Here is a 26,877-nt window from a genome sequence, read left to right on the forward strand (position 1 = left end):
CCCCAGAGGCCGACTGAGGGGCTTTCCTCAATGTGAGGGAAAAAGGAAGCCCGCCAGCTGGGAGCTAGACCAATGCTGTTAAGGCCTCGGTGGTCCTGGGAGCAGACATGGCTGGGCCTGGTGCTCTGGTGAACGTGAACGTTTTACATTTTGTGGTCAGGATGGATCAAGATGCAAACGGGGCCGTTCTACGACCATGAGGGAACAGTGACAAAATGTGAACACGGTCTGAAACACACAGACACATACACATACAAACACACACAGACACACACAAACACACACAGGCACACATACAAACACACACACAAACACACACAGGAACACATAAACATACACACAGACACACACAGACACACATAAACACACACAGACACACACAAACACACACAGACACACATAAACACACAAACACACACAGGCACACATACAAACACACACACACAAACACACACAGGAACACATAAACATACACACAGACACACATAAACACACACAGACACACATAAACACACACAGACACACAGGCACACAGACACACATAAACACACACAGGCACACATACAGACACACACAGGCACACATACAGACACACACACAGGCACACATACAGACACAGACACAGACACACACACACACACACACACACACACACACACACACACACACACACACACCCCATGACCAACATAAGCGACTGCTATTTTATTCTTCCTAATCACATCGAGTTTTCCTTGATTCTTCCCTCTCATAAGACCCATTGAGAAACCCAAGCATACAACTACCCGTGCTTTCAACAGCACTCAATTCCTGGCCCCTTCTCAGAATCGCCCCACAGAAGCCCATCCTGAGCTAAATCCTTGCCAGCCCCTCCCCACTCTGCTGATGATTCTCCCAAGTCCAGAGGAAAGGGAACAGAGAGGAACGTGATGTGTCCTGGGCTCCTCAGACAAGAGTGGAAGACAAGTGTTCTCAGACTGTGGGGTCTGTGTCACCTGCCAGAGGCCAGCACTGCCACCCATAGGCGGAGGCGAAGGCTCTTTGCAGGGTGAGGAGCATAACATGGCGTCTGGGTATTTTCTCATTACGAATGAGCTCCTGTGGTGGTGATTTAAAGTGCTTAGGAGAAAAGGCTGTCCAATGGTTGAAGCTGCTTTTTAAATATTGTCACCCTGCCATAGTCCCTTCCCCTGACTCGTTAGTGTCAGGGTACAGGGGCTGTGCAGTGGCCTCGCTAACCTAAGCCAGCCAAGAGCTTCCCACGGAAACGTTGTAAGCCCTCTCTGTGCTCTGAGAATCACGTAAGAAATCAGGAACCAGGGAACAGAAGACCCAGGGACAGCTGGAAAATGCAGTTACTCTTCTGGCGTTAGGAGAAAATGTATGGTTTTCCTTTCACAGGAGAAGGCAGAGTGCTGAGGGTGGGGGGAGACTACATGGGACAGCAAAGGAATTTCTAATGAGACTTAAACTTTTTTTTTTTTCCGAGACAGGGTTTCTCTGCGTAGCTTTGCGCCTTTCCTGGAACTCACTTGGTAGCCCAGGCTGGCCTCGAACTCACAGAGATCCGCCTGCCTCTGCCTCCCGAGTGCTGGGATTAAAGGCATGCACCACCACCGCCCGGCGAGACTTAAACTTTTAAAATTACATTTATTTATTTATTTATTTATTTATTTATTTATTTATTTATTTATTTATTTATTTATTTGTTTGTTTGGTGTGTGTGTGTGTGTATGTGTGTGTGTGTGTGTGTGTGTGTGTGTGTACAGGAGCGTGGAGGTCCAAGAACTGTGGGAGTCATTTCTCTCCTTCTGTGTGGTTTCCTGGGATTGAACTGGGGTAGTCAAACTTGGCAGCAAGCTCCTTTATTCACTGAGCCATCTTGCTAGCCCTCTAATGAGGTTTTTAAACTATTCTTCAAGTCTGAGTGAAATTCTCAGGAAAAGAAACATCTTTCTTTCTTTCTTTCTTTCTTTCTTTCTTTCTTTCTTTCTTTCTTTCTTTCTTTCTTTCTTTCTTTCTTTCTTTTTAAAAAACACACCTATTTTTATTTACATGCATGCATGTATACATGTCACTAATGCAGTTCTGAGAAGGCCAGAAGAAGGTGTTGGGTACCCCTCAAACTGGAGTTATGGGAAGTTGAGAGATGTGGGTGCTGGGAACTGAACCTCAGACTTCTGGAAGAGCAATGAGTGCCCTTAACTACTAAGCCATCTCTCCAGGCCTAGGGACATTTTTCTTGGCATTTTATCTACTTAACTCTTTCCCAAAGTAAACACAAGGCTTGAACTTTAGCCTCCCCGACCCCTAACATCTTAGACTTAGTGTGGTGTGGTAGTTACAGATAATGGTTGTTAGATCCACAAACCTGAGTTCAAGTTCTGGCTGTCACCATTGGCTAGTTGTGACCTTGAGTGAGTCCCTCAATTCCTAGACCTACGAGGTCATCATCAACCATGTCTAGCTTGGTCCTAACAGTAATCTCTGTGTAAGGGATAAAGTGGGATGTTCATGTCACATCTCACAGTGCTCTGCACATGGGAAGCATTCTGGGAACAGTAGTGATGATGATTCATGGGATTCATATATTTTTCATAAATTTTGATTCTTTGGGAGCTTGTGTTTATGGAATTTAGGCTAATCCTAGTTGGAATCAGACACAACACAAAGAAAACCATCAAAATTTTCAGTGGTACCTGTGGGTTCTGCATGTAATATCCCAGAGTTTTTCACTCAGGTCACACACTTGGACTGCTATAGCCAAGGGGTGAAACCATCTTAACTCACACTCCTTAAACTTTAAACTGACTTTAGATTTAAAAGTCTCAGAAAGAGAGAAAGAAAGAAAGAGAGAGAGAGAGAAAAGAAAAGAAAAATCTGCATACATCTTGTGCTCAGCTTCTGCTAATATTAGCATCTTAAACAAATATCATATGATTGTCAGAAATGGGAGATTAATATTGGTAAAGTATTACCAAGCTAGTGATCTTATTTAAATTCCACTGATTTTTATTTTGGTGACCCTTTCTAGTCCAGGATCCTATCTACACTCCATATACTTATTTAAGTCTCCTGGTGGTGGTTTGAAAGAAAATGGTCCCCAAAGAGAGTGGCACTATTAGGAAGTGTGGCCTTGTTGGAGGAAGTGTGTCACTGTGGGGGCCGGCTTTGGGGTCTCTTTTTCTCAAGCTTCTTTTAGCGTTGACAGTCAGTGGACTTCCCGTTGCCTCTGGGTCAAGATGTAGGACACTCGGCTATTTCTCCAGTACCACGCCTGCCTGCCTGCATGTGGCCATGCTCCCAGCCATGATGGACTGATCCACTGAACTGTAAGTGAACCACCATCACTAAATGTTTTCTTTCTAAGAGTTGCCACGGTCATGGTGTCTCTCCACAGCAATAGCAACGCTAACTAAGACACTCCTGTAACCTCAACTTGTCTATGCAACTTTTCTTATCTTTCATGATCTGAACACTATGTAAATTACTTGTTTTGGTGCTGTGACAGAACACTGGACCAAAGCAACCTGAGGGAAGGCTTATTTTTATGTTTGAGGAGACAGCCCATCATGGCGGGAACGTCAAGGCAGCCGGAGCTTGAGGCTGCTGGTCGTATTGCAGCTGCAGTGAAGAAGCAGAGGGAGGTAAATGGACGCGCTCAGCCTACATTCAGGGCTGGTTTTCCCACCTCAGTTAACCGGATCTAGATCATTTCTCACAGGGATGCCTGTCAAGTCCACGTGAATCATCACAGATGCAACGGCATGAAGAACAGTTGCTTGTTGAATGTCCTTTGCTTGGAGCCGTGTTCTCATTTCTCATGATCAAATAGAATTATTGGCAAGAATCGCAGTGGACGGTGCCCGCATTGGGGTGTGAATAATGCCGCTGTGTTCTGTGACTGGGGGTGCTGCACTTGGTCACTGGCCTTTCTACCATGAAGGTAGCATCTTCCCCTTTGTGGTGAATAAATATCTGGGGGACAATGCTCAGAAACTATGAAAATTTTGCTCTTCCTCTAACTTTCATCGACAGGTTTTACTGGTGCAGTAACTGGTGGGTATTGTCGTCAGCCCAATGGGGATTCCCTACTTGTACATTTACTCACTATAATTCTACTTTAGGGAAAGGTGTGTTTTTTTCCCCATTTACTGGCTTGCTTTATTATTTACATTACCACAAATGCGAAAGACTTTGGTCACGATCTACCCTTACCACTATTTATTTTGTTCCTTGGATTTTCGCCACACTGGCGAGGCGTCACCGGGTATTGCTCAGGCAAGTTTACTTGCCCCTCCTTTCCATCAGTGTCATATCTGAAAAGGGCTCAGGTCGTCCAGGAGGGCACAGGAGAGGGCCTGCCCTGTCCTCCGCTGCTACTCGCACTGAAAATCGGTGCTGCTCAGAGACACTCCTTTGGAAACAGACCACGCTTCTTGGAAGATCCCTCTGCTCTTGTTCTGCTCCGAGTGGAGACAGAAAATACCTGGGGGAACAGATCATGACACACTGGCTTTTAAACATGCCCAGAATGAACTTGGCACCAACCACTACTTATGCATATCCATGAGCTCATTTCACTTCATCCAGTCCTGTGTCAGGAAGCTTGATGTTCAGTTATACTGGGTAGCAGTCCCTAGAGGCTCTCCTAATCTGTCTGTTGAGTAAGAAGAACCCATGAACACTGATTCTGATAGTGCCCAATCCTTGGTCTTGTCCCTGCATACCGAAGGGTGGTGGAAGCAAGAGTTGTCTGTCCTGTGTGATTGGTGTGACACCCCAGGACAGGCAGTCTGAAGACTGTCACAGACAGTTCTGCCAATGGTTCTCAAACTACTTCCCCATCACTTGGCTGAGCACGGAAAAATATCAGTCACAACAGGATGGAGGTGAAAGGAACTGTGGATCACAAGCATTTGGAAAGGAATAAAAGAGCGATCAAAAAGGCAGTGTAGCAGCAGTCACGTAGAAAACTGAAGAATCGGCACTCCCTCGTGTCAGAGCAACTCAAGAACAGAGGACGACTCGAGGATGTTCTCATCTCTGGGAGTGTTTCCTAAAAACGAGAGCCCGTCAGTGCATGGGTGAGGTTAGAGAGAGCCAAGCAACACTGATGGAGGCTGTGTGGTACCCAGACTTCTTAGGGGGCTGGTTTGAGTCTCAAACTCCAGCTACCTGGTAATTTTAGAGTACAAATTTCAATGTTCACAACGCTTAGTAGGTCAGTTAGTGGGCTGCTAGTCAGCACCGCTTGGCATAAGTCTAGGAAGTCGATCACATTGCTTTGCGCTTTTAGCATGAATTTGAGTCTCTCTTTGAGAACTCTTTTCATCTCTTTCTTTAAACCATAAGATGAGACAGATGTGGCTGCTCTTCCAGAGGACCAGAGTTCGATTCCTAGCACTCACATCAGTGGGCTCACATCTGCTTGTAAGCCCAGCTCCAGGAGATCTGACACCCTCCCCTGGCCTCTGAGGGCACCCACATGCATGTACACAAACATACACAGAATATACACATACGCATAAATAAATAAATATAGAAAAATACAATCTTTCTTTTTTAAAGAATAATCTCCATGAAGCTCGTTGTGAATACTTAAGGATAAATAACAGCATAGTTATCGTTGGTGGGCTTGCAACATTAGTAGATCCGTTCTTCCCTGAAATCTCACCCACTTTTCCAAGGCAACATTTTCTCCAATTTATAGACGTGAGAATGAGAGTCTCAGAAGTTGAATGCTTTGCTCAAAAACGTCGAGCTGGAAAGTGACAGATGCTGTGCTCAGCCCCTGCGCTGCCCGGCCTCAAAGCTTATGTATGCCCTTTCCTGCTGCGCTGAGCAGGTGGTGGGTCAGAGACTGAAGGAACAGCAGGCTACCTCCTTGGGTCATTCCTGCCTGGAAAGAAAGTCCCTCCGACTAGCCGTCTGCATCACGTTGCCAAATCTTTCCTGATGACTGTTTTAAACCTTGGCATTTCATTAATTGCAGTTAAAAAAAAAAAGTTCTAGCACAATGTCAAAGAATTCAAACAATACTGGAGCTTCAAAAAGAAGAGAAAACCTCCTTTATTACTGTTACCGAGGCCAGCTCTATTCTGAGTGCAACCACTAATAACGCATGAATCATTTTCAAACTTTTCAACATTGTGTGTGCATACACATATGTGTGCATGTTTGTGCCTGTGTGTGTGTGTGTGTGTGTGTGTGTGTGTGTGTGTGTGTGTGCACGTTGGAAGTTTTACTGACTTCTCCCAGTTCAGTGATCTTGATGTCTCCCTGCCCCACCCCCCCCACAAATCATTGTCCCTTTCAGAATGCCATTTGAACCAGGTAAGATCTAAATACTTTGGAATTAATCTACATAGCCCCTAGAGTGTCTGAAAGGAAGGGCATGCAAGCCGTGTGAATAGAGTGTGCTGTGGTAGAATCGCAAGCAAGTGGCTGAACTGCCAGGGTTCACCCACAGTCCCCTGGCCAGGGAGTCACTCCTGTGCGGATTGTCTGGTGGCTGAGGGGAGGGGAGAGTATGGGAGGGGGAAGGCGGGAGGCGGAATGTGGGCCGGTCAAGTTTAGGATTACAGCCTCCACAGGGCGGTCTCCAGCCATGCTTTAAATAGCCAGTACCTTCCCTGGCCCCCTCGAGAATTCTCCGACAGGACCTCAGGCAGAAACTTCACCAAGGTTCGGAATACTTTCTGCTCTCTCTCTCTCTCTCTCTCTCTCTCTCTCTCTCTCTCTCTCTCTCTCTCTCTCTCTCTCTCTCTCTCCTGTTTCTGGGCCTCAGAATGTAGGTTGGTAGGATCCATGGATTTACAGCCAAAGGGCTTTTGATGTCCCCGACAGCACTGTTGGCTCTTAGGTACGCAGATGCAAACACCTTATGCTGTTCTCTTGACGTTCTGAAATGGGGGGTGGGGGATGGGGGGTGGCTCATGACTTAAGGGACCACGGGAGCAGGAGATAGAGAATCCTAATTGGAGAGGAAAATCATTGAGTTTAAGTTGTGAAGATAGAAAGCATCTCCCCACTCAAGCCTCACAGCTGAGTCTATTCCCTTATTCCCACTTTCACAGATGAGCAAACTAAGGCTGCGTTATTCATTAACTTCTTTGGAGGCATGAAGGGTGCTAGAAATGGGTAAGGTCTAAACCTGGCTTGCCGGAATCCACAGCCTATGTATGCTCTTTCAACTGCCCCCAAGAAATGACTCCTATGGGGCTGAGGGAGAGGAGTGCTGCCTGGTGTCTGGGAGGGGGAGGTGGTCAAGTGGGATGCTTTGCCTCACTGGAAGACTTCCCTGAGATGGTTGGTTAGCAAGGGGAGGCCAGATCAGCACGAGCCCCGAGAAGACCAGCTCAATCAGCAGAGAAACTTCCCACCCCATTGCTGGAGTTGTTCTTTCTTGGCCAGAGCTAGTTTTGAAGCCCGCTCCTCAGCTTGTCATATAATCGGAGTGCCTTCCACTGCCTGTCTTCTGGGCTGAATTTTCCAGACCTTAGGACTGGAGGCAGAACCTAAGGAAAGCCTGTGGCTTGGAGGAGTTCCTGATGAGAACGATCCATTAACTTGATCTTGTCTTGGGGTTCAGAGAAAGCCCACCTGCTTGCTTTTCTAGAAAGGAGCTACTAACCAGTCATGGTGCCTCATGCCTGTAATCTGAGCATTCAGGAAGCTTGAGGCAGGGGGATCATCTCAAGTTTATGATGTTTAGTGAGTTCTAGGACAAACTGGGCTATAGACCTTGTCTCCAAACAGTCAACAAACGAATAAACAATAACAAGAGTTAAAACAAAAACCAGAACAAAGGGGGCCACTGTATAAAATGAGGATGGAATCACTTGAAATACCAACATTCAATATGTTGATAAACCAAGGCAGCCAACATAACCCAACTGATGTAACTGGAAGGGCAGGGAGTGAAGCGTGGCTTCAAGTCCCACACAGTTTACGACCTATGTGGCAATAGTGACTTGATTTAATCTAGCAACAGCTTCAGGTACTTTACTTATTCCACTCATTTTCTCAACGACAAAAGGACTGGTGGAAGAATTAAATGAATGTGTGTAAAATGCTTAGTCCACAGTAGCTACTCGTTAAATTTAAACCGCGCCTGAATTCACCCGCAACCTCAGTATCAGTCTAGAATAGGCTGTTTCTGGAAGTCAGAAGGAGAGAGTTGGGGCTTCCTTTCCATGCCCTCGTCTCTGTTGTAACAGATTGTTATTGCTGAAGAGAGGGAGGGAGCAAGGGAGAGAAGGGGATGGGAGAGGGGATGGTGTGTGTGTGTGTGTGTGTGTGTGTGTGTGTGTGAGAGAGAGAGAGAGAGAGAGAGAGAGAGAGAGAGAGAGAGAGAGAGAGAGAGAGAGAGAGTTAGTTTCTCCACGTATGTTGATTCAGGAAGGAGTGAGGAATGAATTCCTAGACAGCTCAGTCCACCTCGTTCAGTCACTGGTCCCATTCAGCATCCCTCAGAAGACATTTCTTTGATCTGAATGGTGAAGACATAGATAAGAAATACATTCCTATGACACAGCCACTAAGAAAGAAACATCGTGGGTTTATGTCCCAATCTTTCAACGCATGTAAATACTCTGTAAAGTGCCTGGAGAACATGATCATCTTGTACATACTGATCTCACTTCCTATAGCACAGACATCCTTCTGTTTCAATATACATTTTCCTGTAACATAGTTTTTAATGACTGTATAGAAGCTCATAATGTATCTACCACACCTTATTAACATACCTTCCATTTTTAGCATGTACAGTCTTTCAGTTTTTTTTGGTTGCTGTTATGAACAATCAGCATCTTCAGTATCAGATCTTTGCCCCACGGTCACAGTTACTTCCTTAGGGTAATTCCACAAGGGACATCAGTGGCTTTGACAAGATGTCAACTGCCATCCTCTCGGTGGTCCTAGCCTATAAAGACTGAATGACTTTTTAATGTGTCCCAGCTGTTTGCAAAGGGCAAGGGAGAGTGCCGACAACCACAGGCTATGAATTCAGAGAACATGTATCGCGGGAGCAAAGTCTGCTCCTCAGGGTCGGTGCTTTCTCTCTCAATATGAAGGGAACAGGAAGTCACAGGAGCTGTTCTCCTGCTCTACCAGTGAGGGGCGCTGAGAAGGAACAGGTTGGAGGGTAGAGAAGGAAGTCACCCTTTTCCAGGGGACTTATTCCCTTGGGAATTTCCTGAAGTGGGGAGGCGGTCCCCGTGGGGTTCCCACCAGTGACAGAACCCTATGCTTGTTTTCCAGGTGGGATGGATAACAGGGTCTCGGGAACAACCAGTAACGGAGAGACCAAGCCAGTGTGTCCAGTCATGAAGGAGGTGGAGGAAGACGGCACCTTGGAACGGGAACACTGGAACAACAAGATGGAGTTTGTGCTGTCAGTGGCGGGAGAGATCGTTGGCTTAGGCAACGTCTGGAGGTTTCCCTATCTCTGCTACAAGAACGGGGGAGGTGAGAGCCACTCTGCCACACATCACCCCAGGAAGGAGAATGCTTCTGTCCGCTACACTTACTGTCCCTCTGGGATGCTCTGTAGACACATAGAATGCTGGCGTTGAAGGACCCTGACAGGTCACTGGTGACACATTGCAGGAGACTGAGACCTAGATAAATCATGTGAGTGTCCTAGAGTGTTCTCTCTTAGCTGCGTGAGTACAGGCTCGGATCCAGATGGATCAGGGAATGGATTCTGGCTCTGCTCTTACTTTGTGTGATCTTGGTCAAGTTCCAGAAGCCCCCAGAGTCAATGGCTGCTCCTGTAAATCAAGATAGCAGTACCTGTTTTTCAAGGTTGTTTTAAGGACTGGCAATACCATCCATAAAGTGCTTAATAAATAGGAGCTTCACTGATGCTGCTGCTGATACCAAATTCTTCTGGGATCTTGAGATTCTTCAGCGTGGGCTTGTGTCAACCCCCACTACTTAGCTGGTACCATGACATTCCCAATATCATGTTTCCCAACTCTCACTAGTATAATCTTTGACGCTCATGGCTTTTCCTTTTAAAATCGACCCCCCCCCCTGTGTTGTTTGTGTGTGTGTGTGTGTGTGTGTGTGTGTGTGTGTGTGTGTGTGTGTATACACACGCGCACACACACACTCTTTTTTTTTTTTTTTTTTTTTTTTTTTTTTTTTTTTTTTTTGGTTTTTTCGAGACAGGGTTTCTCTGTGTAGCTTTGCGCCTTTCCTGGAGCTCACTTGGTAGCCCAGGCTGGCCTCGAACTCACAAAGATCCGCCTGCCTCTGCCTCCCGAGTGCTGGGATTAAAGGCGTGCGCCACCACGCCCGGCCCCACACACTCTTATACTGGCTTCTTATTCTCCTTTCCAGCCCTCTGGGGTAATTGCGCTAATCCACATAAAGGGAATTTCCACACCTCAGTGGGAAGTCTTGAGCAGAGTCCCCAGGTACTAGAGGGCTTGGAGTTGACCTGCAGGTTAGGACACCATCCTGTTCTGTTGCTGGGTAAAGCTTCCAGGGATTGGAGGTCATGGGTCTGTTTTCATAGGGACCTTCATCCTGAGCTGGAGGAATGCGGAACACAGAGGTAGGTCACCAGGGACAAGGCTGAGAGGAACACACCTACCCGCTTGCAGGGGAGCAGAGGCCTCCAAACTCATCAAGCTCAAGTCTCTCTCCCAAAGGGTTTTGGAGAGATGAGGCACACAGTCCAGGGTGGAGGTGGGAGAGGATTAGGAGAGACCAAAAGAGAAGTCCTCTGCACTCATGCTGTCTTGTGGACATTGGAGACTAACTGTGGGGTTGGAGTATTTGTATTTTTCCCTAGAGGAATGGGAATGAGGTAATATGTCCTTTCTCCCTAGGAATTCTGGCCAGTGGCCTGAAATCACAGGACTTTGCTCAGTCTGCATTGTGAGAGAAGGAGGGAGGTCCCCCCATTCGTCATCTTGCACTAGATACTTCTATGCTTGTTGAGGACTTAGGGCCTGAACATCTTCCCTTTAGAGCATTTAGGTGGAGGGATGTGGCTGGCCCAGGGCACAGACAGAAGCGAGGAACTAAAGCTGTACGCTGGGACCCGGAACCTGGTAACCAGCTTAGTTTCTCATGTGGCAGAAAGATTACAGGGTGAGAAGATTTCCCCAAGCCTCTCTGGAATTGGGTAAGGGTTGAGGCAGAGATTTCCAAGCTTAGTGCAAAGCCATCGGGGGTGAAAACCGGCAGTAAAGGGGAGCAGAGGCGGAGCAGCTGGGGATGTTGGACTCAACGCAGCTTCCTTTGTCTGGCAGCTTTAGGTCCTGAGCTCTGCTCCAGGACCGCATGGCGATCTGTCCAGTCTCTGTCTTAGAGATGCAGGAACAGGAAAGAAAGTTCTAGGCCCTCGGTTTCTCATGTGGGTGCCTGGGTATGGCTGCTGGGACGTCTGTCCCCCAGACAGAGCCTCTGACTTCATTTGACAGTTGAGACATTTTTAGGGGTTCTGAGATTTAATCTTGTGTCACCACCCGCAGTTTCAGCCCTGACATAGCTGAGGACTTCATGTACCACCTCCCTATTTGCTGATGAGTAACGGCAGCCTGGGGGTGGGGAGTGTTTTGGTGGACTTTGGAGCTAGAGGTTAATGCCCAGGTTTGCTCTAAAGGGCAGGACTCATCCAAGGCCCCTTTGCCGAAGACTGACTGAGGATGCGTGCTGGAGGAATCCAGAGCCCCAGTCTTTGCGTTCTCAGCAGTCCATGCCACAGAAAGCAAGCTCCTGCAGAGCCGTGGGCTGGAACACTTCCATTTCTACGTCTCCTTTTAGCCAGTGGGTGAAACTGATGCCAAGGGGACTCTTCACTGCTGATGTGGGGAGGAAGGGCGCAGAAAACAGAGAGAGGGCATATGTGTCGATTTGACCCCTTTCTGTGGCCCTGGTGATGTTATTTAAGGCCTTTGCTCTCTGACGGAGACTTGGGCTCCTAGGGGTGCCAGGCGTGTTCTGAATAGATTCTGGGAAGGATGCTGGGTACTCCATGGAGCTACTGCGCTTAGTAAAGTGCTCTATCAACCTGCTTCTGGACTCTTTCTCTCAAGTCCACAGTGCTACAGCCACTATTGTGCTTGTGGTGGGGGAGGGGAGGGGAAGGGGGAGGTAAGAACTTCTGTCAGTAATGCATTTGTGTGGTGACAATGTCAAGCTCGAGGAATCTCCTCAAAGCTTAATGATGTCTTCTTAGGTTTCGGCTTTAACTCTTGGTAGATCCAATTCGAAGTGAGTTCCACAGCAGGGGAGGAGCTGAGCTCGATCAAGGAATGGCGAAGCAGCTGAAGACAGTTAGGGAAGCCAAGAGAGTGCTGTGGTGAAGCCCATCAAGACCCAGAAGCTAGAATGGCATTCTTAGGGACATGATTAGGAGCAATGTCTACCTCAGTCACCTAGACAAAGCTCTCGCTGTTCTCTGGGACTCAGGGCCCAATGCCAGCATCCCTATGAGGGGTTCCTAGAGTTGCCAGTCTGTCACTTGTGTTGGCACACAGACAAGGAAGCTTGGACTCTATATCCTTCAACAACAAATACTGGGCACCCTGCAAATTATTCTAAGTGCTTGGAATACATTTGTAACTACACCAGACCCATGCCCTGTCTTCAGGGCTCTTGTCTTTCAGAGGAAGGAAGCACAGCAAAGCAAAGCAAAGCAGATAAGTAAGTTATATAGAATGCCAGAAATTAGCAAGTCCTGTGGAGAAGAACAAGAAGAGCCAAGTAAAGGGGATTAGGAGTGTGGGTGTGGGTTTGTGTGTGTTTTAAAGGGGTGGGATGTCACTGTGGGCCGCACTGAGAACATTTGAGTGAGGCTTGCCTGGAGTGAGAGGGGTGGTTATGTGGTCATCGAGGTAGGCATGCTGTAGGGAGAGGAAGCAAAGGTCAGATGGCCCTGAGCAAGAACTCACCTGGCTTTATGGAAGAGTGTAAAGGAGGCCTCTAAGCCCGGAGCAAGATGAGTAGCTAGGAGATGCAGTCAGAGAAGTAAGTGAAGAAGTCGCTGTCCGTGCCTTTTGTTGATGAGACATAAGCCAACATCTATTCACCATAGACAGGACACCAACAACAGTCCCGAGCAAGGACTCCGCCTGAGTCTCACTTGGGTATTTACAGGATTGGGGTGATGCAGGCAGCTGCATGATTGGAACACTCTCTGCAACATGGGCAAAGCTGCGTGACTGCAGCACCCTCCCCAGCATGGGCAAAGCTGCGTGACTGCAGCACCCTCCCCAGCATGGGCAAAGCTGCATGACTGCAGCACCCTCCCCAGCATGGGCAAGGCTGCGTGACTATAGCACCTTCCCCAGCATGGGCAAGGCTTCGTGACTACAGCACCCTCCCCAGCATGGGCAAAGCTGCATGACTACAGCACCCTCCCCAGCATGGGCAAAGCTGCATGACTGCAGCACCCTCCCCAGCATGGGCAAAGCTGCGTGACTGCAGCACCCTCCCCAGCATGGGCAAAGCTGCATGACTGCAGCACCCTCCCCAGCATGGGCAAAGCTGCATGACTGCAGCACCCTCCCCAGCATGGGCAAAGCTGCGTGACTGCAGCACCCTCCCCAGCATGGGCAAGGCTGCGTGACTATAGCACCTTCCCCAGCATGGGCAAGGCTTCGTGACTACAGCACCCCCCCCAGCATGGGCAAAGCTGTGTAACTACAGCACCCTCCCAGCATGGGCAAAGCTGCATGACTACAGCACCCACCCACCCCCAGCATGGGCAAAGCTGCATGACTACAGCACCCTCCCCAGCATGGGCAAAGCTGCATGACTGCAGCACCCTCCCCAGCATGGGCAAAGCTGCATGACTGCAGCACCCTCCCCAGCATGGACAAAGCTGCATGACTGCAGCACCCTCCCCAGCATGGGCAAAGCTGCATGACTGCAGCACCCTCCCCAGCATGGGCAAAGCTGTGTGACTGCAGCACCCTCCCCAGCATGGGCAAAGCTGCGTGACTGCAGCACCCTCCCCAGCATGGGCAAAGCTGCATGACTGCAGCACCCTCCCCAGCATGGGCAAAGCTGTGTGACTGCAGCACCCTCCCCAGCATGGGCAAAGCTGCGTGACTGGAGGCCTGCACAGCTGGCAGGCAGCCCCAGCAGAGACTTGCCTTTCTCAGCATTCATTCGCTGTTTTACTGGCTTAGAGAGGCACCCCATGATTCTTGTAAATTTCTTGAACTTTCCAAGTCTTGTGATCGTTTCTTCTCCCTGGAGGAGGGCATGTTTAGATTTGGGGCTACACAACATGGATGCAGACCAGGTAGGGCCTTGCTGGCTACTGTAAGACATCAGCTTTCCCTCTAATGTCATAGAGAGTCCGGGCAGGGTTGAGCAGGAGTAGCAAAGGTCTTGAACTTGAGAGACTCTCACTGGCTGTTGTGTTGAGAACTGACTACAGGGGATAGACCAGCTATAAAGCTAAAAGTTCTGAATTCATCCCTGATACCTATGATGGCTAGGGTTGGCTGTCAGTTTTACAGGTTCTAGAATTGTCTAGAATACCTGTTTGGGATTACTTAGCTCAGATTTGGGGTTATTGAGTAGCAGTATCAGGTAAAGGCACCCGCTGCCAAGCCTGATGATCTCTACAAAATTGTCTTCTCACTTCTCCAAGTTCACTGTGGCACCAAGGCGCGCGCACACACACATAAATAAGTGTAATAAAAATTTTAGATTAGCTCAGCTTCTGAGCATGCCTGTGAGAGATTATCTTGACCAGTTTATTTGAGGTGGGACAATCCATCCTGAAGGAGGGGCAGCATCACTCTTTGGACTTGGGGTCTGGGCTGTATACAAAGGAGAACGTGTATTGACTAAGGGCATTTATGGCTTTCTTCTTCCTGACTGTGGATGCAATGAGATCAGCTGCTTTAAGCTCCTGCAGGCTTGATGACTGCCCCCCCTCCCCGTGATGGACTGTTACCTTGTGTGCCAGAATAAACCTCTACTTACTTAATCTGCTTCTGCCAGGCATTCTCATCACAGCCACAGAAAAGGGACTAAGACTAGCGCCTTCTCTCTAACTATTGACTCTACCCAAATATGTGAGCCAAAGTGTTTCAGGCCCCAGGCCTTCAGATGAAGCCTCTCCAACTTTCTGGACCCTGGCTGCCAGCAGAATGAATTTCTCAACACCCAGCATACCTCAGACTGGAGTCTCCATGCGAGATATGCGGAATCTGAGCCCTTGACATAGTTCCTGTTGCTAATCCCTTGTCTAAGCAACTAGAAACTTTTAACCTGGAAAGGGTTGCTCTTCCTAAGACATGAAAGGCTGCAGATTTTAAGAGAGAAATCAGTGATTGAGTTTGGGGAACACTGACTTGAGATACCTTTGGCACGTTCAAGGGATTTGTCATCACGGCAGTACAATATTCGAGTTTGGAGTTTGTGTGAAAGATCTGGTTGGAAATACACATCTAGGCATCCCTAGCAATTTGAAGGTATTAAAAGAGGAAGGAAAGAAAAAAGAAAGAAAGAAAGAAAGAAAGAAAGAAAGAAAGAAAGAAAGAAAGAAAGAAAGAAAGAAAGAAAGAAGAGAAAGAAAAGAAAGTAAGTCTAGCTGGGCGGTGGCGGTGCACACCTTGAATCCTAATGCTTGGGAGGCAGAGGCATGCAGATTTCTGTGAGTTTGAGGCCAGCCTGAGCCTGGTCAAAGGAGAGAATTCTAGGAGAGCCAGGGCTGTTACACAGAGAAACTATGTCTCAAAAAACCAAAAGAGAGAAAGGGACTAACATGGCAGTTTATAGCTGTAATCTCAGGAGGCTGAGGCAGGAGGATTGTGAGTTCAAGGTCAATCTGGGCCACATAGTAAGGCTCTCTGTTTCAAAAGGAGAGAAAGAAACACACACACACACACACACACACACACACACACACACACACACACACACACACGAGAGAGAGAGAGAGAGAGAGAGAGAGAGAGAGAGAGAGAGAGAGAGAGAGAGAGAGAATCGCCAGCCTGTGAGTATGTGAGAAAAGAGAAAGAACCTGTAAAAGAGCAGCGACAGGGTTGAAAATGGAGAGAAAGACAGCTGGAGAAGTGCTGGGGAGGAGGAGAGCAAACAGCAGAAGCTGCCCAAGCGCTGAGGGTGATGGGTGGGCGTGGTCGCTGGTCCAGCCGAGAAGTCAAGGGTGATGGCAGTGGAGTACTAGACCAACGCCTGATGGGAGTAGGTTTAAGAAAAGGAGCCGGGCGTTGGTGGCGCACGCCTTTAATCCCAGCACTCGGGAGGCAGAGCCAGGTGGATCTCTGTGAGTTCGAGGCCAGCCTGGGCTACCAAGTGAGCTCCAGGAAAGGCGCAAAGCTACACAGAGAAACCCTGTCTCGAAAAACAAAAACAAAACAAAAAAAAAACAAAAAAAAAAAAAGAAAAGGAGGGAGGGAGCTGGAGAGAGAAGTTGCTGAAAGACCCTCTTCTTTCAGGGTGGAAATAAGCCTCCCAGCACCTGGAGGAGGTGCATGCCCACATGTCCAGTCATTGTGGCATGGACCCCTCAGCTGGAGAAGCTGCTGAAGTTGTAAACTTATTTTTCCAGCCCTTCACCCTCAGCTCCCTGGGGAGAAAATAAATAGGACTTTTCCCCCAAGGCCTGTCCAACACAAATCTCAGCCAAGGGGAAAAAGAAACTCTGGTTATCTCCAGAGGCATGGTGGGGCAGGTGGGGTGGGTCGAAGTGGTAATACCATTCAGTTTGGCTAGGAGAATTTCAGTGACTTGTCTGTCAATCTCAGCTTGGATAGAACCCAACTGTCAACCACGTTCCTTTGATTTCTACGTCTTTGATTGGTTGCTAGAAGCCTGGAGTTTTGTGTCCACAGCTGAAGACCATCTAATACGGGGCAGGTGCTGCCTTCCTCCTTGTCCCTCTCCAAGTTTGTTCTAATCCTCAGTCCTCACACACCCAAATCCTAGCCGTCTCAGACTTGAGCTCTCCAATGGGATCTCCCTGGCAGAATACCCAGGGCTGGAGTCTTCATGTGAGGCCACAGTACGACAGACAGACCACAGATGGACCCCTTGGGAAGGGCGTGATGGAGGGGAAGGCTGAAGCAGGATCTCAGCTCTAGGCCCCAGAAGAGCGCAGCCCAGGGAGAGCAGTGTAAAGACGGCGAGACAAAGCCGTCCGCCAGGGTGCTGTTTGTAGCTACAAAAATAAGAATGCAGAATGAGAAGCAGTTGTGCCCCACGTCCTGACCTTTATGTTTTTAACAATGTCATTGTGAGTATTCATTGCACATATTACATGCTCCACTAAGACAGGTTCCCGCATAACTTCTTGGCTCCCATTAGTCTCTTTCATCCCCTAGAGAGTTTTGTTTTTATTTTCATATTGGACATATATATATATATATATATATGTCTATGTATATATATACATGTATATATACACATAAACACATAATTTTATATGCCTCTCTATAAAATTTAATAACTACAAATGAGAGAAAACTTACAGTATCTGTTCTTCAGAGCCTAGCTTAATTCACTTAATGTGATTGTCTCCAATTGTATTGTTTTCTTGCAAACCACAGAACTTAGTTCTTGTTTACAGCTGAAAAAAATCATATATATATATATATATATATATATATATATTACATTTTAAAAAGTTCATTTCTCTGTTCTTGGGCACCTAGGTTTCTCTGTAGCTTAGCTGTCACGAGCAGCGCTGTGGTAACATCCATGTGCAAGTGTTTCTGTGACATGCTCACGTGGAGCCCTTCTGTAAACACCCAGCAAAGATGCAGCCAAGTCAAGCGGAAGATCTATTGTTGGAATTTTGAGGGACCCCCTCACTCTTTCCCACTGTGCCTGGACTTCTCACTAGCACTGTGTAAGGTTCTCTCTGCCCTCAGCCGCACCAGCTTTTGTTATTGTTTGTTTTCTTGACAACTGCCGTTGTGACTGGGGTGAGATGGAATTCCAGTGTACTTTTGATTTGCATTTCTTTGATGGCTAGTGAAGGTGAACTTTTTTTTTTTTAAATGTTTATTGTTCACTTGTGTTTTCTAAGAACTGTCTGTTTCCGTTATTATCCCTTACTGATTGGGTTGTTTGATTTCTTGTTGCTCAGTTCTTTGTATTTTCCCAATGCTAATCCTGTCAGATATATTGCTAGCAAATACTCTTCCCCTATTCTATTTCTTCACCCAGTCAACTGTTTCTTTTGCTGTACAGTCACTTTTTAATTCCATGAAGGTCAATTGTTGGCCTCATTTCCTTGGTTCTGGACTATGTCTACGTCTTTAATTGTATTCCCCAATTTTTCCTCAATACACTTTCTTAGTTTTCATTCTTATATTAAAGCCTTTGATCCATTTGGAGTTGAGTTTTGTAAAGGATGAGAGACAGGGTCTTCTAGTTTCATTCTTCTGCCTGTGGGTATACGGCACCACCTGTTGAAGAGAACTGTCTTTTCTACAATGTGTATTTTTGGAATATTTCTCAAAAATCAAGTGGCTGTAGCTACATAGGTTTATAAACCAGTCTTGTATTCTAATTCATCTTGTGCCAGTGCCATACTGTTTTTTGTTACTGGGGCTCTGTAATATAGCTTGAAATCAGGTGTGACAATACCTCTAGCATTATTTCTTTGCTTAGGATAGCTTTGTCTATCTCGGGTCTTTTGTGGGAAGCAGTTACTTTGGTAGCACATGACAATCTTGTTACTGAGTTACTCCATGCCCACTTTGGTCAGGCTAGCATTCATTATAGTATATAACTTTTCATGTACATGCTGACTTCTGTTGCTAGTGTAGGATATAGTTCTCTGTATCTTTAAAAAGTAGCTGGGACATTACAGGTGACATCATAGGGGGTGCTCCTTCTGAGAGGTGTGGCCCCTGCATGACTTTTTTTACAGTCCCCCCTAACTCCCGGGAAGGTGGCAGCACAGCTTGGAATGTTGAGAGAGAGACAGGTGAAATGAGAGTGTGGCTAACTTCCTTCTCCCGTGCCTCTTCCTGTTCCTATAGGGTCTCACTTTGTAGCTCACGTTGGCCTCATGCTTATATTCTTCCTTCCTCGGCCTCCCAGGTGCAGGTATTAAAAACCTGTGTCTCTTTGCCACGCCCTGACTCCATCCTTCAATGGTGGTGATGGCAGCACTGCAGGGGGATGCCCCCTCAGGACTACCTGGGTTGCACTTGGGTCTCTCTTGGTCAGCATCCAGTCACTGTCCCCTTCCACCCTCCCAAGCTTCTAGAGTAGAAGTTTCTCCTGACGAGTGTGGACTTCGTTCATGTGCTCAGGGGGCAGAGCTGACCACAGCCTGCAGTTAAACATTGGCTTGGTCGGTTGGGAAAGAGCAGGCAGCGTAGATAGGGGCCTGGACTGGACCATCAACTTTCTGGAATGATTAGGGCTTGCCACAGAGACCGTCCATGTCAGCTACTACGTTCTATCTTCCCCGAATTTTCCCATCAAGCCTTGGACCTCTTAGACTGCTCACAGTCTTGATTCCTTGGCTTTCAGGGCAGTTGGGTATTTCTTTAGTGCCTAAATAGTGTGTGGCTACAAACTAAACATCTGTCCCATTAGCTGGACCTCCGTTCCCATTAACTTTCAATTAATTGCCATATTTAAGATGTACAAATTGAAGCCTCTTGACACACAAATATCCACAAACTACTGCCACTGTCAAGCTAATCAATCAACCTCAAAAACGTTCTCCTGGCCCTTAACAATCTCTTCTTTCTCCCACGGCCCCTGTTGTTGTGTCCCTGTGCGATTGGGAAGCTCTCTCTGTCCTTGGGAATTCATCAGCTTTTTTAAAATTTTATATAAGGGAAATCATGAGCTGTGTATCTTTTTTTTTTCTTCTAGCTTCTTTCACTCAGAGTAATTGTTTTGAGATTCAACCACAGTTTTCTTTTCAGTAGTTCTTTCCTTGTTCCCAAGGGCTCCTTTATGGACTCAGAGAGACAGCTCAGACCATAGAGTGCTTGTTTTGCAAGCATGAGCTCCTGAGTTTGAGCCTCCCTCCCCCCCAAAATAGAAAAATATGGGCACGGTGGTGGAGGCTTGGGTGCCAGTGACAAGGAGGCAGAATCAGATGAATCCCTGGGACCAGTCTAACCTATTTGGTGAGTTTCAGGCCAGTGAGAGACTCCATGCCAAAAAAGGTGGGTGTATGAGGAACGACACCTGTGGTTGCTATCTGGCTTCCACCCACGTGTGAGCACACTCATGTGCACACGCATACATATGCACATACATACACAGGCACACACAAACACACACACACACACACACACACACACACACACACACACACACACAAATTAAACAACTTTAAGGACCTTGACTTCTGTTTTCCTTTAGCGTTTCATCTGATTTTTGTTATCACAAAGTTCGGGCTTCATAGAAGGAATTCAGCAGCTTCCTTCTTTTTCAGTGTTGTGTAAGACGTTTCTGTAGAACTGTGTGATTTCTTCCTCAGGCACTCAGAGCACTCCCCAGCGAAGCCATTAGATCTAGAGGTTGCTTCATGGGAAATAGGTTTAATCAAAAAGTCTCAATTGATTTAATAGTTAAGGGCAGCTTCCACTGCCTTTCTTCTTGAGTAAGTCACAAGAGTTTATCCTTTTTGAGGAATTTGCCCATTTTCTCTATGTTGCTATCATTATCAGTATACAGTTGTTTGTGAATTTTCTTACCATCTTTTTATTATTTGTAGAAGCTGTGCTAAGGACATGCCTCTCATTTGTCCTATTGGTAATTTAAAAAGACTTTACTTATTTATTTTTATATTATGTGTGTGTGTGTGTGTGTGTGTGTGTGTGTGTGTGTGTGTGTTGCATGTACATGCATCCATGCAGGCGTATGCACGCCGAGGACAACCTTTGAGGATAGGTGCTTGCTTTCCACCTTGCTGAGTCAAAGCCATGCGTTTCTGCTGCTGCACTGCAGACACCAGGCTGGTTGGCCTGAGGGCTTCTGTTCCTGCCTCTGAACTCACCGAAGCCTCACTGAGATTGCAAAAGTACACCACTACACCAGCGCTCTTTAAAATGTGGGTTCCAGGGAATGAACTTGGGTCCACAGGCTGGTGCAATCAGCACTGTTACCCACTGAGCCAGTGGCCCAGTCCTTGTGTTGGTAATTTATGTCATCTGGACGTCTATCAAGTTTGCTGTCTCAAGGAGCCAGCTTTCGGTTTTGTTGATTTTCTCTCAAGCTTTCTTGTTTTCTGCTTTGGCTTAGTTTGGGCTTCATTGGTTTTATTTCTCATTTGTTAAGGGGGAAGCTGAGGCTATTGATTTGGATTCTATTTTCTCTTTATGATAATAGATATCTAGTACTAGAAAACTCCAACTACTGCTTTAATGGAATCCACAGATTTGGTTATGTTGTATGTTTATTTCATTCTACTTAAGAAACATTCTAAACAGTTCAAGCTAAACAACTGTCTTGCTTATCCAGAGAGCCTAGCTCAGTACCATGGGGGCTCCTCAGCTATTGTCCACAGTTCATGTGTTTCTACTAGTTGGCTAGTTGTCTCTGTGCTTTCCAATCATGGTCTCCATATCTCTCGCTCATATAATCTCTCCTCTCTCTCTTGTCGATTGGACTGCTGGAGCTCCGCCTGGGACCCGGCCATGGATCTCTGCATCTGCTTCCATCAGTCACTGCATGAGGATTCTATCATGACAGTTAGGGTATTCAGTCATCTGATCACCAGAGTAGGTCAGCTCAGGCACCCTCTCGACCATTGCCAGTAGTCTATAGTGGAGGTATCTTTGTGGATTTCTGGGGACCTCTCTAGCACTCTGCTTCTCCCTATTCCTATGGTGTCTTCATTTATTATGGTATCTCTTTCCTTGTCCTCCCACTCTGTTCCTGATCCAGCTGGGACACCCCCCCCACCCCGCTCCCCTAAGCTCTCTTTCCCCTGACCCTTGCCCTCCATTACCCCTCTTCACCCCCAGTTTGTTTGTGGGAGCCCGTTCTCGGGTCCGAATAGAGGATGATCAGGACCACGGGCCTGAGTGCAGGTGTCTGAGATGGTCTGCACTTGGCTGTGCTGGGGGAGGAGATCTTTTGCTCCACCCCTTGGCGTCTCTATAAAAACCCTGGGCCAGAGACAGTTGGGGCCCGTTGGAATAGGTTCCAGGCCCTCTCGAGGCTATCCTTTATTTTCTATCTGTTTATCTCCGCAAGATTCTCCGCTATAAATCCTTCTATCTAATATTTCCTGCTTATTGCACTCAAGAAAACTCTGGGGAACTGTGGGGGTGGTGGGTAAACGCCCCACATTTGCTCATGTAGATCTCATTCATTTCTCCGTCGCTTGGTGATCCCCGTGTCTTTCCTGGGGTCCTCCTTACTAGCTAGCCTCCCTGGAGCTGTGGGTTGAAGTCTGGTTATCCTTTGCTTTACATCTAGCATCCACTTATGAGTGAGTACATACCATGTTTGGGGGCCAGGCAGTGGGACCGGGACCTGTTCCTAATGCATGAGCCGGCTTTTTGGAACCTAGTGCCTATAGTGAGACACTTTGCACAGCCTTGGTGCAGGGAGGAGGGGCTTGGACCTGCCTTAACTGAATGTACCAGGCTCTGCTGACTCCCTATGGGAGACCTTGCCTTGGAGGAGGTGGGAATGGGGGGTGAGTTGGTGGAGAAGGCTGTGGGGTGGGAGGATGGAGGATAGGGGAATCAGAAGTTGATATGTAAAATGAATAGAAAATCTCTTAATAAAAAAATTAAAAAAAACTTTCTAATTTTTCTTTTGATTACTTATTTGTTCTATAGATTATTTAGAAGAGTGTTACCTATTAAAAAAAACTAAATATGTAGGGGTTTTCCAACGTCTTTCTTTTATTGGTTGCTAATTTAGCCGTGGAATACATCTGTCTGAATGACTTTCTTGTTTATTAAGATTTGCTTTGTGGACTAGTGCATGGCCTATCTTGGTAAACATTCCATATATGTCAGAAAATAATGCATACTCTACTGTTGTTGGGATGATCTATAAATGTTATTTAAGTGGAGCTGACTTATATGATTTTCAAATATTTTATGTTCTTATTGATTTTCAGTCTATTTGTTCTTTAAACGATTGAGGGAATGTTAAACATTTTAACTCTAACTAGGAATCTATATACTTTTCTTTGCAGGCCTATTCATTTTGCGTCATAGACCTGAAAGCTCTATTTTTTAGTGATTTTGAATTTAAGATATTATGTCTTCTTGATGAATTGACCTCTATTATGAAATTATCTTTACCACCCAAAATATTCTTTGCTCTAAAATCTAATTTGTGCAATGCTTGATAGACATTCTTTTGAAAGTTTTTCTCTGTTTCATAGTTATTAAAGTTATTAAAGTTTCATAGTTATTAAAATTAATTAATATAAACAGATGAACACTCTTTAGGCATTCTTGTGCATACCTGTAATCATGACATTGCAATTCTAAGCATCTGAGATAGGAAGGTTGTGAGTTATGGACCAGCCTAGGCTTCATGCTGGGACCCTGTCTCAAATCAAGCCAAACTTGATAAAGATTTCAACTTTCTTTCAATAAGTACTAACCTGAAACAACTCTTTCTATCTTTTTACTTATCATCTCTCCATTTTAAAAAACTTCAAAGGCGTTTCATTCAGGCAGCATATACTTGAGGCTTATTTAAAAAAAGAAGTCAGCCTAAAAGTCTGAGTCTTTTAATCATTCTGTTTAGAGCATTTACATTTAATACAGCTAACCATAGGTAGAGCAAGTCTGACTTCTTGCTACTTGTTTTATGTTTGTCCCATTAGTTCCTTGTTCCTCCTTTCTTCTGTCCTCTGTTATGGTAACTGGATATTGTTTTATTATCCCACATTTTACACTGTTTCTTTGTTGGCTTACTAGTCATAGCTCTTTGTTGTGTTTGTTTAGACTTTATAGTCTGCATCTTTAATTCATCAAATTTTATTTTCAAAGGATATTGTATTACTTTATATATAAGGGCTTTATAACCCTATAAATTTTTTCTCCTGTGCATTGTACTTTTGCTATATATTTTATTGTTCCATTTGTTAGAAATTATTTACATTGTAATTTATAATAAGTTGCATTTTTGAATTTTATTATTATTCTTTGACAATTTCATGTATTTATAAATCTTGGTTGTTTTTTAACTCCCTTACTATACTCTCTCTCCTATGAAACCCTTCTTCTTCCCAGCAAGGCCCCTGCTACTCTGATGTCTTCTGTTTTGTGTTTGAGGAGGGGATTATCTATTGGAACATGGCTAACTTATCAGTGGCTACAGCATTGAGGAAAGTGACACTCTCTCCCCACAACTCCCACAACCAATAACTGCCCATAGACCTTCAGGGAGGGGCGGGGGCCTCAGGAACTCCTTTCCTGTGTGTGATGGGATATTGACAGTGCCAATACTGTGCAGGCCTTGTGAGTTAATCACAGCTGCACTGAGTTCATGACTACAATGATTGTGTCATGTCCAGGAGATATTGTTCTTCAATGGTCCTCCTCATCCCTGGGCTCTGAATTCTTTCTATTCCTTTTTCATGATGTTTCCAGAACCTTAGGTGGTGTAGGGGTTGCTATAAATGTCCCATTTAGGAATAAGCACTTGATAATCATTTATTTTCATCACTCTGGCCAGCTTTGAGTCTCTGCATTAGCCATTGTCCACTGCAAAAAGAAACTTCTCTGATGAAGAATGAGAGAAGTACTGATCTATGTAGACAGAAACAAACGTTAAGTTAATTGTATCTTTTTATTCTTCTTTGCGGGGGAGTCGGGGCGCAGGGTCTCAGTAGTATCCCTTGTTGTTTTGGAACTTACTATGTAGACCAGGCTTACCTTGAATTCAAAGATCCACCTGCCTCTGCCTCTTGTGTTGGGATTAAAGGTGTGCGGCACCATGCCCAGCCCAGTTGTATTGTTGACAACGTAGTTACTCTTTCTAGAGTTCTATATTCCTTTGTGGATATATATTGCTATGTGGCATAGTCATATCCCTGTGCCTGAAGGACTTCCTTAACTTCTTGTTGTGTGTGTCTTGCTGGTGATGGATTCATTCTTTTCATGACTCAAGAAGTTTTTATTTCATTTTTATGTTTGAGCAATCTTCTTCTGAGTGTAGAATCGAAGGTGGGCAGCTTTTTCTCCTTATTCCTCCAGCACATTTGCTCCTCTGGCTTACTTGCATTGTTCCAAGGATTCATTCGATGTTATCCTTCTCTTCTGGACTTACATATCGTTTCTCCCTCTGGCCACTGTTAAGATTTTCCTCCTGAAACACTCTCAGGATAGTTTAAATAACAGGATTGTGATGTGCTTTGGTTTAGGTTTCTTTACATTTCTTTTGTTAGGTAGGACTGGAGTTGTCTCTGGTGTAGGGCTGACTATTCCCCAGTGACAAGGAATACACACTATCTAGTATCAGGAGAGTCTCAACACCTTTGGTATGGTGAGTGGGATTAGGCACTGTACGAGCATTGTTATTCTTAATCTTTTGGAATGGTTCTTTCCAGTATAGTGACATACCACTCTGAGTGCACACAATCTCTTCTGAACAGTTCATTCTCTCACCTCAGGTCATTTTCTCTCTCCTGGTTCAAGTGGAAAGTTCTAGGCTTTCTGTATATGTGGGCCTCCTTTTTCTGGTTACTCTTTGCTGTGAATTTTCCTTCCAACTTTGACAGTAGGTGGAGGTACATGTAGAGAAATACCAGTATGTCTACACCTATAGTCTTTCCTGAGCCAATGATTATGGGCAAAAAACCAGAATGATTATCAAAGAAAATTTTGATTTTAGTCTGAAAAATAAAAGGAATCCCAGCACTTGGAAAGATGTAGCTGTGGGATTATGAACTTGAGAACATCTTGAACTATGCAGCAAGATCTTGTCTCAAAACTCAAGTCTTTAATAAAATGTATGAAATTAGTATAATAATTTCTTTGAAAGAATTAAGAATTATCGTCTGTGTTGAGGTTTCTGGGTATTTATCATTCAGTGGTCTCCCTGCCTTTTCCACAAACGAAGTGTTACTTAGGCAGTAGTTGATGCTCATTGGGGAGTAAACCCAGCAGGCACAGGTTCAAACTGTACAGTGAAGACAAAGCATGGTACCGTACAGCTTCCAGATAATCTGGTGTCTCCTGATCCCTGCTGTGGCAACAGATAACTTCATAGTGTCACCTGCAGTTCACATGCCCCCTGTCGCTGAGACTCTGACCAGCACTGTGGGGTGGTCCTGAGAGGTGAATGTGGAGCTCGGAGAGGAGATTGCTGGGTAATGGGCATTCAATTTTCTACCCACAGGTGCCTTCTTTATCCCCTACCTCATCTTCCTTTTTACCTGTGGCATTCCTGTCTTCTTCTTGGAGACAGCACTTGGCCAGTACACCAACCAGGGAGGCATCACAGCCTGGAGGAAGATCTGTCCAATCTTCGAGGGTGAGTAACTCTGTGTCCAATTCCAGGATCATAAACTAGTGCTTATAACCCTTATTTAGGATGACTGAGGGACGAACAGCAGTTCAGAGATTAAAACAGGACTCAAGTCTCCTTATGAATGTCCAGTTCATCTGTGAGCTGCAGACTGAGGTAGTTACGTAGTCCATCAAATAGAACGAGGAGAAATGAAGGAGTGAGGCAAAGGCTTTGGATTAAATGGGTAATGGGTGGAGTGTAAGGTTATTTTATTGTATGTGTTTTAAATATGCAACAGTGATTTATTTTTAACAGGGCATACTTAATCAATTAGAAACTATTTTAAAAGGGAATTTTCTTTTAAAAATTTATTTATTGTTTTTTGGTATTGGTGTTTTGCCTGCATGTATGTCTGTGCGAGGGGTTGGATCCCTTGGAATTGGAGTTATAGACAGTTGTGAG

At 45.7% G+C, this 26,877-nt stretch overlaps 1 protein-coding gene and 1 long non-coding RNA gene across 6 annotated transcripts in view; one reads left to right on the forward strand and one right to left on the reverse strand.

Moving 5' to 3' along the window:
* Positions 1–1,951: 1,951 nt before the first annotated feature.
* On the reverse strand, positions 1,952–10,755 carry LOC143272498 (uncharacterized). Its single transcript, XR_013050131.1, has 2 exons — positions 10,610–10,755; positions 1,952–4,489 (listed from the first exon to the last, which is right to left on the reverse strand). It is a non-coding gene; the product is annotated as an uncharacterized LOC143272498 (long non-coding RNA).
* Positions 6,548–26,877, forward strand: part of Slc6a13 (solute carrier family 6 member 13) — a 39,486-nt gene continuing 19,156 nt past the window's right edge. The window contains exons 1-4 of one of the 5 annotated variants that reach the window (XM_076567869.1): positions 6,652–6,687; positions 7,080–7,143; positions 9,268–9,474; positions 26,305–26,439. In XM_076567869.1, coding sequence (XP_076423984.1) covers positions 7,140–7,143; positions 9,268–9,474; positions 26,305–26,439 — 346 coding nt within the window. In that variant the 5' untranslated portion in view covers positions 6,652–6,687; positions 7,080–7,139. Of the gene's footprint in view, positions 6,688–6,842; positions 6,866–7,079; positions 7,144–9,267; positions 9,475–10,991; positions 11,113–11,654; positions 11,791–26,304; positions 26,440–26,877 lie in introns of those variants that run through there. The other 4 variants (XM_006991596.4, XM_076567870.1, XM_042274037.2 and 1 more) reach the window with 4 other exon arrangements.

Source organism: Peromyscus maniculatus, chromosome 3 (assembly GCF_049852395.1).
Source record: "Peromyscus maniculatus bairdii isolate BWxNUB_F1_BW_parent chromosome 3, HU_Pman_BW_mat_3.1, whole genome shotgun sequence".
Classification (NCBI taxonomy): domain Eukaryota; kingdom Metazoa; phylum Chordata; class Mammalia; order Rodentia; family Cricetidae; genus Peromyscus; species Peromyscus maniculatus.